The sequence below is a fragment of the Manis javanica genome, chromosome 8, assembly GCF_040802235.1.
Source record: "Manis javanica isolate MJ-LG chromosome 8, MJ_LKY, whole genome shotgun sequence".
Taxonomy (NCBI): domain Eukaryota; kingdom Metazoa; phylum Chordata; class Mammalia; order Pholidota; family Manidae; genus Manis; species Manis javanica.
In genome coordinates, this window is record NC_133163.1 from 99,628,391 (window position 1) to 99,647,989 (window position 19,599).

Genomic DNA, 19,599 nt, shown 5'->3' on the forward strand with positions numbered 1-19,599 from the left:
TGTCTTTGTCTCTCCTGCTGTTTTTGTTTTTGTTTTTTTTTATCTTTCTGTCCCTCATTTTATAGAAGGTGTCTGCTTTGGTCTCTGTTCTTCAGAGTGAAATGGTCTGTGTGTAGGTCTAGATTCGGTCCATAGATGGGCCGTAGGTGGATTTAGGTTCCCTCTATTCCACCATATTCCCAGAATCCTCCAAGGAAAGGGCCTTTGAAAAGGAGCTTAGATGTTGGGGAGTCACTAAAAGGAGGCTGGTCCTGACTCACACCCTGAACCAGTTGTGGATAGGAGAGCCATGTGGGCTGAGAATCTGAGTGTGGAATAGTGACATAGAGGGTAGTTGACTAAGGGTATTTCAGAAACAGAGGTGGCCATGTGAGAGCACAAGTCTTCCTGGACACAGAGAGATGAGGAAAAGCAGCCGATTTTCCTCATTTCTCCAGGGTGTGGAAGTCAGCTGAGAAAGACAGTCAGCAACCCAAAGAGACCCGAGATCAGAGAGGGACATAGAGATGGTAAGCGCTAGATGCCAGCAAGGTGATATTGAGGACCAGTGACAGGTGAGGCACTCATGCATCCTAGACTTGAATGAAAATTACCCAAAGGTGCCTAGCTCAATTATGCTGTCATCAAGCAAAAATGGGGTTCAAGTCCAGTTATATACAATTAAACAAGTTTCTGTTTTTGCTCCCTTTAGTGTATTCTGGACTGTGAAAGTCAGACAAACTCAAAATAACACAGCCTCCTTCTAAGTCCCATCACAGCCAATCAAATCTGAGTCCTATCCATTCTACTTCCAAAACAGCCGTCAATTTCATCTCAGTCTTTCCTTCCCCATTGTCACAGCTTCACTGCCTTAGTTCAACCCTCATCATCTCTAAACTTAGGTATTCCAACAGCCTCCTGATGCATCTCCCCTTAATATGTATGAGTTTCCATTAAACATACTTCATCTATTTTGTCCCTAGGGTGTTATTCCTAAAATGCAAAATTAAATTTGTCACTCTTCTGCTTAGAAGTCATCCACATCCATCCATTACCTTCAGGATAAGATATAACCACTTTTGCTTGTCAGTCAACCTATCACCAATCTGTCTCTGAAAAAATGTCCCCATACTTAACTTTGTCATACACTCTAGCTACAACTTGGAATATTGCTCCTGGAAAATAACGTGATTTGTTTCATGTTTTATGCCTTTGTGTATACTGTTCTATCAACCTGCAATATCCTTATCCAGTGTAACTAGTTGAGGAAGGGGATCCATAAAAGTTGTAATAGGTTGTTCTTTTCAATATCTTAAGAAGGTTAATAAAAATTGTAGATTTATCTGTGATAAGAATACATTGACTCCAATTTTTTCTAAAGTTTTATGTTATTTTTGGCTACCATTACATCAACCTGGTGCAGAAAACTGCTATATCACGCTGGTTAGAAGCCATGACTGGAGATTGCATGTCTTTGCCAAATAAAAATCTGAAAGTCTAATTAATTGTTACTAATATAATTTTATTAGTTATTTATATAATTTTAATAGAGACTCCATTGAGTCCATTGAGGAAATGTTAATAAAAGTAGTCCTTAGTGGTGGAAAGATTGAGAACAACAGCTGCAGAAAAGAGGAAGTGAGAAGGGAAGAAAGAGAATCGAAAGAAGGGAAAGAAGGCAAGAAGGTTGTTCCTGGAACTACTATAAAGCTTTAAGTCCTTATCTCATTAAGTCCTCCAAAATAAAATAATCTGTAGGGTAAATATTTGCATATTTTCTGATTTTACAAATGAGGAAACCAATCAAAGGAAGTTTGACTAATATGTCAAAAGTCAGCCATCCAGTGAACACGAAGCCAAGATTCCAACTCGAGTCCAGCTAGCACAAAGCCCCTATCCTTCTACGCCTGCTGTCTCTCCCTGAAATTTATTTTGCTCTATTTGCTAATGTGGTGTGTGACCTCACATGAACTGGTAAGATGCCTCAACAACAACATTTTTTATATTAATTACTTAAAGGGAGTAAAAATACCGCCAATGTGTGTTTAGGGAGACACATGGCAAGTGATTTGGTGACAGGCACTGGAGCTATGCTGTCTAGATTCAAATCCCAGCTGAACCACCGACTAGTTGTGAACCTTTGAGAGTATTATTTTCCCACCTGTGCCTCAACTTCCTAATTTGTGAAACTAGGATAATGGCAATGCCTTCCACTGGGTTGCTTTGGGAATGAAATGAGAGAATACATGTTTACTGCTTGCATTAGTATCTCAGGCACTGTCTCAAAGCACTTGGCAATAGACTTCTGAGAATCTAGATCTGCTCATATCTATCTTAGTTAGGCGAGGGTTAATTCCTAAAAAACAAAAGATCATTTAAAGAAAGCTAGTTTCATAAAATAAAAAATTTAATACAATTAACAAATTATCAATATTTCCCCAATAGACTCTACAGAGTCTATTATTAAGGTTATATAGATATTAATAAAATTATATCGGTAATAATTAGGTTTCCCAATTTTTATACACTGATTTTTATTCAGTCTCCAGTCATAACTTCTAACCAGGATGATACAGCAGTTGTCTACAGCGCATAAAACAGATGAAATTTGGAGACTGGATATACAAGTATCTGTTGGCAGGGCTGATAGTTAAGATTTCCTTTCTTTTCAAGGCTCAGGAACAGAAATTTAATGATGGGGGCATATTAAGGCAGCCCGTAGTGCTCCACTACTGTGCTGAGGGAAGGTTAGCCCCCATCTAGACAACAGCAATAAACAGTTTGCCTCTAATTCAACAATCTGCTTGGCCAGACCCAAAATGGATTGAGTTTAGAGAAGCTATTACAAACATCAGCAAGCAAAAATTGTATAAGACACCATTTTTTTAAGTTCTGTGGAAATAACTTTTTTTAATGCTCTTCTTTAAATGAAGTAACAAAAAGGTAAAATAAATTGGCAGATTTTAGAAATATTTCTCAAAATTTGTCTGCTCTTACTTCCAATTTTAGCACTTAAATATTTTATGGTACTCTACAGTAGTTACATAAATTTCACAGTATTCTATTGCTTATAAGCATTGTATGTCTGGGTTGAACAGTAACTATGTCAACATATCTTTGTTTAGTGCTGATTCTATTCCAACTTTACATACCACCTTCTTAGCTGTATTTTCCAAGTTTATCCAATCATAAGCTCCGTTTGGGTGCTTATTAAAATATAAATCCCCATGATCCATCCCCTAGAGATTCTTAACTTTTAGTTCCAAGTGAAGCTAGGGAATTGGTATTTTTCACCAGTGCCCTCAGCAATACTGATCATTCATCACCATCTAAGAGCTAACAGGTGCTCACCGGTGCATAGTTTTAAAGGCTAACTCAACACAGCAATTTTAATCCTTTTCTAAAAATACTTGGGAAATATTGGAGGCCTGAAGACAATGCCTAACCATTGATGTCAAAGTGGTCTTAGTTTTTCATCGAAATTGATAGCCTAGAGAAACATGCAGAAGAGAGTTCTATTATACTATATTAAGACCACAGGAAACTAGAGTGCCCGTCTGCTTTCTCAACTATCTGATCTTCTTTTCTCCTCCCTCCCCTTTCTGTCTCCTTCTTTCTTTCTTTCTTCCTTTAACACTTACCTGAGTTGTTCTCTGACTTCTACTGCCGTGTTGCCTGTTATAATGAATACATCATTCATGTCATCAGTCAGCATGTGGCAGGCATAGCCAATGTTGATGGCAGTTTCTGATACAAAATAAAGCCCACCTCAGTTAAATAAAGAACATTTCTTAAGAACCTAAGTACCTTTCCCATAAAAGTTTTGAGGCCATTGCCATATTTCCTTATAGCCTACAGGCCCTCTTTATGTCAGAGAAAACATAATGGTAATAAAATACAAGAGACCCAGTGGGAAATTCAAGGACCTGGGTTCCATGTTCAAATGTATCACTTGCTAAGACCATGAAAAAGGAGCAACATCTATGAATTCTCAGCCTGCTCGTCTAATTTTTGAAAAACTTTTTGATTCCCAAAATCAGTCTTCATGAAAATACCCTAAGATCTTGTTGTATAGTGAAATACATAAATCAAAAACTCTTTACTTGAAGTCCCAGTACTGCCTTTGGAGCGCCCGTTTGGAGTGCCAAAACACTAAATTTAGCCATTATTCAATATGATATGGTAGAAAAACTGCAAAAAACTTACAAAATGTTCAGTTGAGCAGAAAAAAAATACTCTTATGAAATTTTTATTTTTCTCTCACACACAACATTGCCACTTTCCCATTAAGTGAATAGAAATTTGGAATTTGACTGTCACATCAGAAACCACCCGGAACTGCTATTGCTTGATAACTGGACAATTACATGATGTTGCATGGTCCTTCCTCTACTTTTACAAAACTGGCCTCTAGGATGGTTAGGTGACCCTTCCATTGTCAATAAAGTCATTTGTTTCTAATTCTACACAGTCATTTGATTTGTCCTACATCAAGGAAGGCAACTGATAAAATCTTAGTACATCCTTTTATAAACTACAGAAATTAAAGTAAGTAAGAATATGCTTGTGGATATTTATAACTAATTTAATAGTGATGAATGCGTCCACTGATCAACACAAAAATCTAGAAAGTTTCTAGTAACACAACACAGAACTCAACTCTCTATTGTTTATTTTTTGTAATTGGTGATTTGGGTGAACATACAGAGAACTGATTTATCATATCTATAAATTCTCCAACATTCTAAAAAATGTATAACAAGTAAATAGAATCTTAAAAATACATGTGTGCCAATTAACTGAATATTTCTGGTTTACTGTTGGCCAAACATAAAATCATTTTTGTTTTAACCATTACTTCTAGCAACAGATCCAAAATGTATTGAACCCCTACAAATGACTCTTTCTCTGATGACTTAGCATTTTGTCATGCCTGTAATCGGGTCAGCTCTCATTGTACAGCTGTATTGGCAGTCCTAGAATTCAGCCAGGTTGAACTAGTACAGCTATGGTAAATTACCAAAATTATATCCATATCAGTTGATAAATAGCTGCTTCCCTGAGCCTCCCCAAAACCTGCTCCCTCTGATCCCTCTCCTAAGATCCCAAACCTCCCTACCATCAAGAAACTAAAGGAATAGCCCTGAGGTCTCCCCGAGGTGTTCTCTGTCCTGATTGGGAGCAGTACTCAAATGAACCAATAATTAAACATTTTTAATTCCATTGTTTCCTATATGTGTAGCTACATTTAAGAAGCAATTGAGCTGAAATGCAACTGACTCCAGTGAGTACTGTAGAAGATAATTTGTTAGATTTTTTTGTTTTTAAATAGTAAATTATTGCAATATAATAGCTTTGCTTTTTGTATTTCAACTCTTTCCTATTTGACAACTGAGTAAATATCTAATTAATTAAGCTTTCTGAGTAATTACAATTTTACCATAGGAATCAAGGCCCTCTTTTTAAGATATCATCATCATCCATTATCAAATTACCTTGTTTGTCTCCTGTTAGGACCCAGATCTTGATATTGGCTAATGATAAACTTGTAATAGTTTCAATAACACCATCTTGTAGCTTATCTTCTACAGCAGTAGCACCTAGTAGCTTCATTGAAAAATAGAGAATACCCTATGTTAAGGCATGCAAACAACATCCATAACATCTCTGGCTTTCAATCACAGAATATAGAGGTCAAGAAACATGAATTAAAGATGGAAATTATGATACATTGCTATAGCAATCATCTTCTTATGTGTACAGGTAGGTTGGGAAGGACCTCAAGAGGAGGTGCTCAAATCAAACCAACTGAAGGGCACATCAATTAATGGCAGAGATTCTGAAAGTTCAAATTTACATGAAGGGTCTGATATGCTCAGATGATATATTAGCATAAATGATCATAAGTCATCTAGGTTTCTAAGCACTTAAGAACTCCCCACCTGCTTCCCCGCTTATGTCAACATGAAAGGGTCTCAGGAGAGCCCTCATCTCATAGTCAGGATCACAGAAAATAGAGCCATTCTCCTAAATGACAGAACAGCAGATGTCATAAACTAAAAAGTGAAGTTTCTTTGGCAATATTTCAGCCAAAGATAAACAGTGTGTGCTCCTCCCCAGTACCTCACAAGAGCTGAGCATCCTGGCCACTGGGGCCTCAGGGAAGAGTGGTTTCTAGAGTGGATCATGCTCTGGACAGCGCTGATATCACTGGAACTTCATGGGCCTAGGATGGCTTAGAGCTATAACCTCACTTTTCATGGCAAGTTTCCCTACTTTGAAATGGTAGATCATAAAGCAAGGAGAAAAAAAATAAAATAACCTCAAGAACAAACCAGAGGTTGACAATAATAGGGACTCTACATCTTCTACCCCTGGGGGACTACCAAATGAATAAACTACCATAGAAATAATCCTCTAGGCTCTCAGGGCTATACATGGCAAACTCAAAGCCATCATATAAAGCATGATTTCATGTTTCAAAGAGTAACATTTGCTGTGTGCAAGATGATTTAGCCAATGGGTTACTTCAATGGCAAATCTCTAAACACTCACAACTCCTTCTGTAAATACAAACCGTTAAGCTGCCAAGCTCATACCATCAAATCCCTTTCAATTTCTTCATACAGCCCAGCCACCCGTTCATCTCTCTCATCTGTGGCAGCATTTGCATCTTCAAGCATCTTCTGCCACTCTTTAAAGTACTTGTCATCCAGATCTCTGTACGCAATGGCCAAAGTTCGAAGGCCTTCCCCTGCAAATTCCTGCCAGAGCAGACTCAGATTTAGGAACCATCACAGAACAATTAAACAATTATCACAGCAATAACAACAACAGGGGGTAAGAAGTTTTTCACCCACATTCATTTGTCCCAAAAGCACTACTTGGCCATCCTGACTGCCAACTTTTAATCCCCTTGGAAATGGGAGACAGCGTATTTTGCATTTGGTTTCTATGGGGTCAGAACATTCAGGGGTCAGTCTTCCTCCTGAAGACAGCTGAAACACCTGCTGAAATGCCCTCAGTGGGAGGTAATCAGTGGTACCCATGATGTGAGATACCATATGAAGCAACATATGTTGGTTCCCAACCTATCCTCTGCCTGAAGGAAGCACTCCTGGCAACGAGAGACCCAGATTCTTCCATGGCCCCTGGGTCTTCATTTCCAGAGGAGTGGAAAGGACCCTCTGAGGAACCAGAGCTCTCAAATCAAAGGAGAAGGTTCTCTCAGAGGATTGCAGCCTGACATCTCCCCAAGGCAGTGGGCATCTTGTCCCATGCCCCCTAGTAATATATCTATATCTAAAATTAACTGAGTTCTACTATTTTTTATGCTTGAAAATTTCCATAATAAAAAGTTAGAAGTCAATTATAGGTGAATAAATCAATATTGGTCAAGGAAGGTTATAATAATAACCCCTAGGGGAAAAAAGGAAAGAAAGGCAGAATGTTAAACATAATTGTTTGTTTCTAGGAAGTAGGACTAGAAGTGGAGGCTGACATTTGCTTTTCACTCTAGATCATCAGTCATTTTTTTTATTTTTGCCATACAAAAGTTTAATTTTAATAATAAGAATCCTTTGAAATTTTAACACCACCATCAAGCCAGGTTATTTTTTAAATTATTATTTTTTAGAAACTGTTTTCTATGAAGACAATATTTCATAATTGGTCAAATTAATTGGAAAATTATGTTTTTCCTATAATGTCTCAATAAACTGACAATCTCAAATGATACCTCTGGTGCTTTAACCTTCTAACAGAAAAAAATTATTAATTAAAAAAATTTTTTAATTAAAAAATAAAAATAGGAGACCAGTAGTTGCTAAGTGTCTCACACAGCCACATATGTAGATTGCTTTGGGGAAATGCTGAAAACCTCCCACTTGGCCTAGGTCTCTGGTGGTCATTGTTATGGCAAGTGTTTTTATAGCATTCCTGTTCCTTTGAGCATTGTCACCGAGCCTATCTTATCTGTTGTAGTTTGGCTTATGGTGCAGATACAGGTTTGTGATAAAGCAGAAGTTACCACATGACATCCCCTAATCAGGTCAATAGAAAGAAAAGTCAGCACAGACTATAATGAATGATGTGGTTTAGCCTAGAAGGACCATAAGACAAACCATCCAGATTTATCTCATAAGCAGTTGGTAGTACTTTGGATATTGCAATCACATTTTTACAAGCCCTGCCTTCCAAGACCACCACTGGGTCCCGACTGATCTGAAAATCTAGTTACTGCCTTGTAATAATGATCTTTTGTCCTCTTAATTCACACAAACACTTCTTTGCCTTTAACTTGCAGCCCCATTGGGCATTACTAGTGCCTTCCTCTGTGCTCTCCACAGCAGTGAATCAGCTTTTAAATTGACATTACAAAAGGGGACAGACGATTTAAGTTATTTAATTAGTGCATGAAACACAAGTTAAATCCTAAATGAGCTAGGTCATTTTCTATCATTAAACAACTCAAAATCAATAATTAAATATAAATTTAAAACCTCAGAATTTAGAAGCCAAAATGAATTAAGCAAATGAAGCAAAGAAAAAAAAATTGCTTTTGCATAGGAATGTAGAAAGACCAAACTAGGCTTCCTGTACTTTAATATTTAAAAAAAGAATGTATATGGACAGTAACCGTAATGTGGTTGTTAGGGGGGACCTGATATAGGGGAGAGCATAGTAAACATAGTATTCTTCAGGTAAGTGTAGATTAAAAATTTAAAAAAAAAAAGAAAGAAAGAAAAGGGGGATTACTCCTTAACAGGATAAAACTATTGGTAAATCAAAGATCAACGCATGCTTTAAATATCCTTAATGTTGATCACTTAAAGGGTGTCAGATGATCAGCTATGGAGGTACTCTTTTCTGATAATATTCCTTTCTCTTAATTAAAAAAAAAAAAAAAAGAAGTTACTGTGTGCTGACCTCCAATGAGTTCTGCACAGTGGTATAGAGGGCATGTCAAAGTGTGGGCAAAGGGTCTGTTTGTTTCTACGCAGAAGATCAAGGCCTAGCTTGGATACCCAGAAAATGAACTAAGATACGATATGAGGAGGAGCTTCCGGCATCAGCACTCTCTGGAGGACTCGTGCCGGGGGATGATCATCAAAAAGCCTCCACAGGGATCCGGACGATGCTGCGGTTGTGGCTGCATCCAGCCCACCGTCTCCTGGACTTGCCATAAGAAGGAGGAGGGAGATGTCTAGGCTGGCATGTGCATACAGTGAGACAACGAATTTGACTGGATCTCTACTGTTGGAACTCAACCAGGAGTTGGGAGGGGTGCAAGTTGTAGCACCCCAAAATCTCATGACTATAGACTATCTATGGTTAAAAGAACATATGGGATGTGAACAGATCCCAGAAATGGGCTGCTTTAATTTGTCTGATGGTTCAAGTAAATGTATAAAAATCCAGGGCCTTGGTGTTTGGGCAATGGCAAAAATCAGATACTTATGATTCCAATGTTGTTTGCTTAAAAAAAAATTAAAAGGACCAGTGTTGCCCTTCTGGAAGAGATTAAAAGAAAATGAAGAATGTTCTATTGGAAAAGCAAAAACAATAGCTAAGTTTGTAACTAATATTACTAAAGCATTATTCTTTAAACTTAAAATCAGACAAAGGTTTTATTTTTTTGCTTTATTTGTTTTGTTTGTTTTTTAAAGATCCAGGAAATGTTTTGTATTAAATACAGGGCTTGACAAAGAACATGAATCCTCAATAATTTTTAAAGAAGAGAAACCAATGAGGAATTGAGTTTTGACTAGTCTGCCCTTAGGTTCATATTGGGTTAAATGGAACCTCAAACAAATACTAGAGAAACACTTGAATCTCAGGTAATGTTTGTATTAATTCACAGACTCTTACTGTTTTGCAAAAAAAAAAAAGTGTGCCAAAGATCACCACTGGTCCTTCAGAAAGCATCTGGAAAGAAATTATGCATAATTTCAGAATGTATGCATTTGGTAGCTCCAACCTAAAAATTATAAGTGGTTTATAACGATTTATGACCTGAACAAAAGGACCCAGAGAGGAGAAAATCAGCTACGGAGACAATTTTCCCTATCAGCTTCTAAACACACCCCCACTCTATTTCCTGGGGGTAATCATTAAGAGAGTTGTTGATGCCAGACATTAAAATCCAGGGGAAAGTAACTGCTCTGCTCTTCTTCCCAGAACCAGTCCAGCCTCCCAAGGGGAGAGCCCGTACAGCAGGTCTCCTGAGACTTCTTCTGGCGTGAGTTTAGGAGCCCACACTCAGCGGCTACTTCTCAGCGGCTACCTCTCAGCCGCTATGTGTTAAATTGCCGATGGAGAGAGAGTTTACTCTCAGCAGAATAGGTGGAGGTCCATGTGCCAGTGTCCAGACATTTGCTGGCACAGCTTCCTGTGGAACTGTTCCCACATGCTTTCTATTTCAGAAGTCAGATCGTTTAGCTGATATTTTAAAAATAAGACCTAACCATAGGAAGCGGCCCATGGGCCATTGCCCTAACCTTAAGACTGAGGCACTTACATTGAGATGGTCTGAAGTCAAAGCCAGAAGGTCTTCATTGGATGGGTGAAGTTTTTCAAACAGAATAGTGTCTGCGCCTTTGGAATAAAGCTTTATCTGTCCTTCTGGGTTTCGAACTGAAAAGAAAAATGTTGGAAAGTAGATTATATTCAATGAAATCTGTCAAAACTAGACTCTCCCAGGCAATTTGGAAATGGACATAGTGTTTTAGCCAGTAGTAAAATACTGAGTTCCTTTGGTTAGAAGGTCACTACCTAAGTCACTTGGCTTTATTCCTGTTTTATTAACTTAAAAGTACTCCATCTACTGGAATATTCTGATTTCCCAAACTCAGAAACAAGTATTTTTATCCTGATGTGTATGATCTTCCTATTTTCCCTGCCTGCTATTTCTGAAGGGTTGTATGATACATTTAAATTAAACCTTCTGTATTGAGAGCTTTGTCTGTCTTTTTCCTGGTATAAAACTCAAGACCTACTATAGGAACCAATTATCAATGTTATGCCGAATGATCTTCATATGGAATTCTAGCTGTTCAAAGCCATAGTTTATCCCTTAGTTCTCAGCTCTTACTGACATATTTCTTTATCCCCTTTACTCCTTGGAAAAGCCCTTTCATTCTTGGTGCTTCATTCTTGGGTCACAATCCTGGCTGCAAGCAAGCCTCATAGGGGGCTTTCAAAATTAAAGTTCTCCCTCTTCCCACTGGACATCTGTATTAAGGTCCTTTTAACCAGCTCTGACCAGGCTCCCCTCATCTCCAGTCCCTGGCTGTCCCACATATTGCTGTCACACAAATCTTTCTTTTTAAACTACAGAATACTTGGTCCACCTTTGTAGGCTTCGTTTTACAGCTTGGTGCATATTAGACACTTAATTATTTGTTTAGTGAATGAATGACATGGCAATGTATTTCTTCCCAGGAAGCTCCTACAATTTAAGACAATTGCCCGGGTCACAACTTCACGGTCTGAATGCTGACTCTCATAAGCTTCATTAAGTTAAAGATCATTACGTGCTTTCCACTCAATTATACTTTTTCTCTAAAAATAGAATGCCTGAAAACAGATTGATATAAATATTGACTATTATTAATAGGACACAAAATTTAGAGCTTGATTTAATTTAAAGGAATATAAATACCAAAATACGATGAATTACTTTCCCTTCTAACCTTTAACTACCCTTAGTCAAGACTTAATCTATTCTGGTTTCTTCTCGGCTTGAACCCTGGAATCTCTTTTATATTGAGACTTATCTAGAGCTAGTCTTCTCTTCTAAGCCCCTCGACCAGCTTTCCTAGTTGCCAGAACTCTTGCAGTTTTTCTTGTACTCTGGCTCTAACTGCCCATACTGGGGGAAAAGAGGGGGAAAAAAACATGTTCATTTTATCTAATTGTTCAAATGGAACAAGTTTGATCCTAGGAAGGGCTTCTCTTGCTCTTCTTCTACAACAGTCCAATTTAATAATTTTCCCATATTTTCTCTCTCCCATCAGTAGAGCTAGAAAGGCAAAGTATATATATCCTACCTTTGTCAGGAGTCCTGGCTAGGAAGCTAGTTTTCAAAGTTCTTGTTCTCAGAACCACTTTTACTCTAAACACTTCACGAGGAACACAAAGTTTTTTATGTGGATTGTATCTATCAATATTTACCATATTAGAAGTTAAAACTAAGAAATGTCATTATATTAATAGTTTTATCACACTAATTATAATATTACTAGAACAATAATTGTTATAATAATGTATTACATATTAAATAACATTTCTATGAAAAATAACTATGTTTTCTACAATAAAAAAGATTAGTTTGGGGAGTAGCATTATTTTACATGGTTACAGGTCTCTAGTGTCTGGCTTAACAGAAGTCAGATTCTCATATCTGCTTCTGCATTCAGTCTGTTGTGATTTCACATATCATGTGGCTTTTGTCAAACTCTACAGTATACTTATGAGAAAAAGAATGAAAAAGACAAATAACATTAGTATTATTATCAATATGTTTTAGTCCTTGTGCATCCTCTGAAAAACTCTCACATTTTCCTAGAGTTCCCTGGACCATACATTGGGAACCACTGATCTAGGGAAATCACAAATTAACCAGTCATGATTTGTGCAAAGCCCTTATATCTCTTCATCTCAGTTTCTATATGTGAAAAGGAGATACTTAAACAATCTAACTTGTAAGGTCCTTTTCAGCTGTGTAATTCTCTAATCCAAAAGATTTTCCTTCTCTTCCTTGCCTTCTCTTAACACAGCATGAGCCCCTTTAAATTTGAGTTTGTGTAGACCCAATTTCATGGGTTTCTGCTTAATATTATTCACTAACCATTTCCTTTAGCAATTCAACAAGTTTATACCTCTTTTCATTCAAAGCTTCTAGTAACATCTGCTAGGAAATCTCAAAGCTAATAAAATCTCAGTCATTTCAGAAGTCAGCCCTTTTTAAATAAGTTAAAAAGAACAACCATTTTAAATGGTCAAGATAACATGTGTGCAGGCTCTGGACAAAGGATGTAGATTTTTAGATATAGAATCTTCCTCCATTGCCTGTCCTTTAAATATTGGTGTTCTTTAGAGGTTTGCCCAAGATCTACTTATCCTCCCATCCTTCATAGTCTCTGTGGGCATTCACATTCTTCCCTATGACTTCAGGTTCCATCGATAGGATGTCTGCTTTCAAATGTGTATCTCCTTCCCAAATCATCCCCAGCACTCCTTCTGACCTGAACCTCCAGCTACCAACTAGACATCTCTTTTGGATGTGCCCAGGCATTCCAAACACAAACTAGGCACATTATCTTCCTCCAATAACTAGGCGTTCCTCTTACATCCCAAATCTCAATAATCAACTTCACCATCCACCCAGGCTCCCAAATCAGATCTCTGGCCATCACTCAAAGCTCCTCCCTACCTACCATTCTTATTTCCAATTGAAGCCATGAGTTTTTCTCTGCCACCTTCTCTCATACCTAGACTATCACATTAACTCAAATGGTTTTATTCATTCCGTTCCAGCTTCTTTCCAAACTCTTCTGTAATCCAGCTACAGTCACCCTTACATACTGCTCAGACTCTTGGAATAGCTTCCCTTTGCCTGTAGATCACGTTTGGATACCTTAACATGGCATAAACATGGCTCATCAAGAGCTGCCCCTTTCCAGCCTGTCTCCTACCTCATTCACCATCTTATGGATGCAACTACACAGAATATTTTTCAGTTCCACGTTCTCTCTTAGCTCCAAGTGCCTGGAACACTGTGGGCACTTAATAAATATTCACTTAACTGAGTTGAATTATAATTATGCAAAAATTGAAAGCAGCAGTTTTTCCTTTGTGACACAAAGGAAAGAAAAAAGTCAGAAATGGTTTCCAGGTTTATGCTGTAAGCGTACATACAACAGTAACACTGTGAAGGGTGATGAGTAATTCTACTTTGCTACATCGCAGTTGGGTGGCTGTTCATACGTCCACACAGAGAAATGCATGTCATATGGCATTGCGATTTGTACTTTGATAACTGTTAAAAAGTTTAGAGTTGAGCAACCCTTACCTAAACATCTTGTAAGGGCCTTTCAAGGAGCTATCATAATTTATTCTTCTTTAATAATTATCTGTCACTTGCCTCTCTCAACAACTCTCTTTGAATTTTATCACTGTAGCATTTGTCCTAGTTCGTAGTATTTGTCCTTCCAGAACTGTATAATGAGATTTATATGTTTATCAGTACAGTAGATTCTGTATCCTCTGACAAAATTCTTGATAGATTTAGATTCCTCTGAACTAAATCGAGACTCTTTCTCCAGAATGAAAGCACGACTGGTATTGAAACTATATATTCATAATTCAATGAATGACAGTGAAAAAAAGGGTGGGGGAGAAGGAAGAGGAGGAGAAGAACAAGAGGGAGAAGGTGTAAGAGAAGGAGAACAAGGTGGAATAAGAAAGGAGGAGGAGGAGGAGAAGCAGCAACTGTTTGAGCCTTCACATCAGGGCGCTATCCCCACAGACCAGGCCTGCATCATGAGACTGGCATTATTTTCTGCCTTGTTATCAAACCGAGACTTTCCTTCCCTAGTAAAGTCTCTCTCTCAAATTCCTCCTGATTAAAAACCAAACGGAACCAAAATAAATCCCACAATCCTCCGTGCATTTGGCAGTGGAACATTACCTTTCTTCATATGGGATCCATTAGGGCAAACATCTGATGTTTGTGGTTAGGCTGCAATTTCCCCACAGCCTGTAATGGTGACTGATGCTGGCCAAAAGCCAAACGTTTCCCTGTGTAGCAATCTTAGGTTTGTGTCAACACCCTTAGAGCAAAGAGAAGCCAGTTCTGGGTCAACCTAACATCAATAACCCCTCCCCTGAAGCTGCAAACCAAAGAGAGCTCCTGCTGATAGGCATTAGGCCAACACCACAGGAAGCACAATGCTCATCGCATGTGCCTACAGCCCAGTTATCAAAACATACAAGTAAACATCTTTAGATGATGTTTAGTTTTTACCTGCTGAGAGTAACCTCCTGGGGCTAATTTCCAGTAGCTATGGACCCAAAGCCCATTACGTAAACACACATGCTTTCTATAGTAGAAATTGATTTAATATGATGATCAGGATATTCATATATTATAAAGTGTTGGGTCAAATTTTATTTAACAAACCTTTATAGAAAACCAAGCTCTGTGCTCGGCCCTGAGCAGTTTAAGAAGACTAAGGCGTAACATCTGCCTGGGGTAACACACCCTCTCACAAGTGGGAAGGACATGAGTGTTCTGCGCTGGTGCCACACTGGCATTAGGTATAAGCTGGCCTGGGGAACAAAGGTGAATGTAGTTATTTGGAGAGTAGGAAAAGAATTGAGAGAACAGGTGACATGTGAATTGAACATTACCAGGTGAACAGGAGTTTTTCAAGAAGAGAAGTGGGGAAAAGTAGAGTTCTAGGTAGGGGAAATAGCACAGGACACTGGTGTAAAAAATGCACAATGCATGCCAGGAATGGTGAGATCTAGTGAGGCAGGATCACAAAGTTTGGAGAAGTAGAAGAAAAACAGATTGAAGTCAGATTACAAATAATCTTGAATGTCAGGCTAAGGACTTTATTCTTTAAGTTCTAGGAAGCTACCAAAGTTTTTTAAGTAAGTGATGCCAAAATCAAGCCAGTTTTTTAGAAAGAAGACCCTGGTGTAAGCATAGAAGGGGACTGGTTTTGAAGATATCGTAATAATACAAGCAAGCAGTTACAAGAGCCTTAACTAAAGCAGGCATACTGGGAATTAAGAGATAAAGACAAAACGTTTTTACAATAGAAAGGGAGTTGGAGGTTATTTTTAGAAAGATTTCTCTGATGCCTTGAGGAGGAAAGATTCAGAAAGAGGGTGGCTACTGAGGATTCTATAGACAAAGCAAGAGATGCTGAGGCCTGAATGAAGAGGATAGCATAGAAGGCAACAGGTTTGAGAAATGCCCCAAACGCCTCTGGGAACTACTTCAGGATCTATGAGTCCAGGGAAATGGTCCTCAAACTGCAGTTCCCTGACCAGCAGTGTCAGCATCAGTGTCACCTGGGAACTTATCAGACATGCAAATTTTCAGGACCCATCCCAGACCTACTGAATCAGAAACTCCGGAGATGAGGCTCAGCAATCTATATTTCTAACAAACCCTCCTGCTGCCTTTGAAGGGAGCTTAAGTTTGAGAAACACTAGCCTAAGGGCATAAAGGAGATGGAGATGTCAAAAGCAAGTGAGCTACAATAGGGCTTAAAAGGCCACACTGGAGAAAGATAAACCTGAGTTCAATATTTGCTCTGCATCTTACCAGCTGTGTAGCAAGTCAGGTGACAGCTCTGACAGTCTCTGGCAAGTTACTTAAAATCTTTGAGCTTTAATTTCCTCATCTCTGAAATGAGGGGAACATACTTCTGCAAGAATTTAATAAAATAATTCATGTGCACAGTGTTCACTTCACTCACATGCATACAGTTAAAGATGATTGTTAGCAATTTTAATAAGGGCTCTAGAAAGAGCAATCATTGTGAGAAAGGAAGTTCTCTATTAGACATATAAAATAATACAACCCAGTGGTAGAATCCAGAAGAAGTCTGAAAATATGGTGTGGACCTCAGAGAAAAATTGAAGGACACACAGAGGAAGTACATAAAATATAGGCAACAGCCACCACCATGTGAGTGGTCAACATTATTCAAGAAGAGCACAGGAAATGAGAGGAAAAAAAGGAGCCCCAGCACTGAAGAGAGGGGTGGAGACAGTCAGTCAGAGACGAGCCTGAGAGAGAAAAGACAGGACAAAGGAGAACCAGGAGCCTGTAAGACCACAGGCCAAAAGGGACGTGTTAAGAAGAAGAGTGTCAACAGTCTTGAATATGATTGAGTTAAAAAAGTGACAGGTAGATAAATTAATAAGTAGATAGACAATGGATGATAGATACAGATAGATAGACGGTAGATAGATATAAATGATAGGCAGACAGATATACAGATAAATAAATGATAAATAGGTAGATAGATACATAGATGATGATAGAGAGACATATAAATAGGTGATAAATAGATACATAGATATGGAGATGATAGATATAGATGATATAGATAATAGATGGTAGATATAGACAGATAAATAGATGATAGATATAGATAGATACATAGATGATAGATATATAGAGAGTCTGATAGATGATAGATAGGTGATAGATACAGACAGATACATAGAGAGATTGATAGATGATAGATATAGATTGATAGATAAATAGATGACAGACAGATAAGGAAGGCCATTGCTTTGGGCAGTTATGAAGTGACTGGAAACGTCTGAGAAAGTATTCCTTCTTGAGTAACGGGAGCAGAGCCTGACCCTATTAGGCTGAAAAGAGAAGTAAAAGTGAAGAGCAAAAACTGACCTTGAAAAATTAACCTGTGATGGCAAGAATAAAAATGGGAGGTCAGAACATGAGCAATATCCTTAAGGAAGCAGGATGAAAGGAGAGCTCTGTGCTGCAGAAGGGAGGGATGAGGAAGGCCCGGGCACAAGCAAGTGAGAAGGGAACAAGCGAGGAAGGAGAAGCAGTGGGGCCAGACAACCCTTTCAGCTTTGAAAGGAACAGGTGCAATTTTTCTCTGAGGCAGAAAATGAATGAGTAAAGATCAAGTTCAGAGATGGAGGAGTATTGGGAAAAGTGTGAGTTGATGATGCACATTTGTGAGGACCTCTATTTTTTTTAGAGAAATAGAAGATGAATTTAGCTTCCATGAGTGAAGGTTGAAGTCTTGAGGAAAGGGCAAAAGTTTAGAACATTTGTTGTAGAAAAAGGAGCAAAATAAGAATGAGAAGGACATCGAAGCAGTGCTGCAGGTTAGCACAGAGTTAGCAAAACGTGGATTTGCTGTGGTGCTAAATACAAAATGGGTGATTATTACCAGCAATGCAAGTATACAGAGTAAAGGTATGATAATGAGGAGGCTAATGATGGTCACAAAACGACAATACCGACAACTAGCATGTACCAAATCATTAAGGCACTTATCCTGAGCCAATGTTGTACAGTGATTAAATGAATGGGCTTTGCAGTCAGTCTTTCCAGATTTGAATCCCAGCTATTCTACCTCAAGCTACGTGACCTTAGGAAAGTTATTCAACCTCTGTGTGTCTCAGTTTTTCTCTTTGAAATGGGTATAAAAATAATAATACATACCCAATAGGGTTGTTGTGACAGTTAAATCAGTTAATTATGTAGAGCATTTAGAACAGTGCTGGACTCATAATAAGCTATGAGTTAAATGTTATACTTATTACTACAGTGTTGAGGCTACATTGAGGATGACAGAAGTTCATAAAGTTAAAAAAATCCCAATACGCAGCACATAACTACAAGTGAAATCATCCTTGAGAAGCATCAATATAACCATAGTTGTATCAGAAAATCAAAAGAATCTCAGCCAGCAAACATACCTATGACAGACATCCTTTTTCTGATATTATTGAAATCCAAAAAGGCAAGCAATTGATAAGTAACTAATGTCCCCAATTCTTCTATTGTTATTGTCTCTGGGGTCCGAGACTTGAAAATGAATCCCAACTTTCTTGCAGCAGTGACTAGAGCCCCTTCATCAGGTGACTGAACTTGGTAAATCAGCTGTCCTAAAAGGAAAAGAAACAAATGTGTTACACAACCATCAAAGAAAAAAGTATATTTAACAAAAAGGAAAAGAAACACATATTCTTAATACTGAGAATCATAACTAACATTCATAGGATGCCAATAGCAACTCCAACTCACACAACACCCAACTCAAGCGTCAGCTCTAGAAATCAGACCTTTCTATGCACCAACCAGCTGGACCAGGTGTCTTTCCTGTGAGATACCACGGGACACCCATTGGAACCCTTGACATCTTATAGGGAAATGCCCACTTCTAAGTTTGCTCCCCACTATGCTGAAAGTTTCCAGGGTCAGAGCCCATACTTCTGTATTTTCAGTGAATAGAGATGTGCCATGAAAGTTTTGCAAACTTAAACACTTTATATTAATTCACATAATCCTCATGGTAGGGATAATTAAAATTATTATTTCCATTTTATACTGGTGAAACCTATGACTGAAGAGGTTATGTGATTTTTGCAAAATCATGTAGCCAAAGAATGATGGAGCAGATATTTCAAATTCCACTTCAGTCCTCTACTAATGACCATTTTATAAAAATGGACACAAGAAATCTCTTGAAACATAAAGAATCAAATCAGTACGTGTGTTCTTGATAGCGGATATTGTGTTTGTGTTGGAGTGAGGGTGGGGGGTAGAGGAGAGAAAGAGAATGGAAAAAAAACATGAAAATACACTTTAAAAAGGAGTATGTATAAAGTAAGCCATTCTATGTAAAATCATAATATTTTTTATGCAAACAAATTAGAAAAAGTTGGCTGAGCTAGATCCATATTTACTGATTCATGGCAATACCCAAGATGAAGTGTTAAGACAATTTACATATTAATGTATATATTATGTATGATTCCTTTTCATTAAAAACAAACCACCTACATATTGTATATATTCAAATCCATATATATATGAATATATGCAGT

The 19,599-nt window shown here is 38.0% G+C and overlaps 1 protein-coding gene across 3 annotated transcripts in view; it reads right to left on the reverse strand.

The window, feature by feature from the left end:
* The window catches only part of ATP8B4 (ATPase phospholipid transporting 8B4 (putative)), a 222,013-nt gene that overhangs the window by 48,968 nt on the left and 153,446 nt on the right, over positions 1 to 19,599 (reverse strand). For all 3 annotated transcript variants that reach the window (XM_073211786.1, XM_073211788.1, XM_073211787.1), the window contains 5 exons: positions 18,469 to 18,657; positions 10,499 to 10,614; positions 6,579 to 6,743; positions 5,475 to 5,586; positions 3,621 to 3,726 (listed from right to left, as the gene is read on the reverse strand). In XM_073211786.1, the coding sequence (XP_073067887.1) occupies positions 3,621 to 3,726; positions 5,475 to 5,586; positions 6,579 to 6,743; positions 10,499 to 10,614; positions 18,469 to 18,657 (688 nt within the window). The remainder of the gene's footprint in view (positions 1 to 3,620; positions 3,727 to 5,474; positions 5,587 to 6,578; positions 6,744 to 10,498; positions 10,615 to 18,468; positions 18,658 to 19,599) is intronic.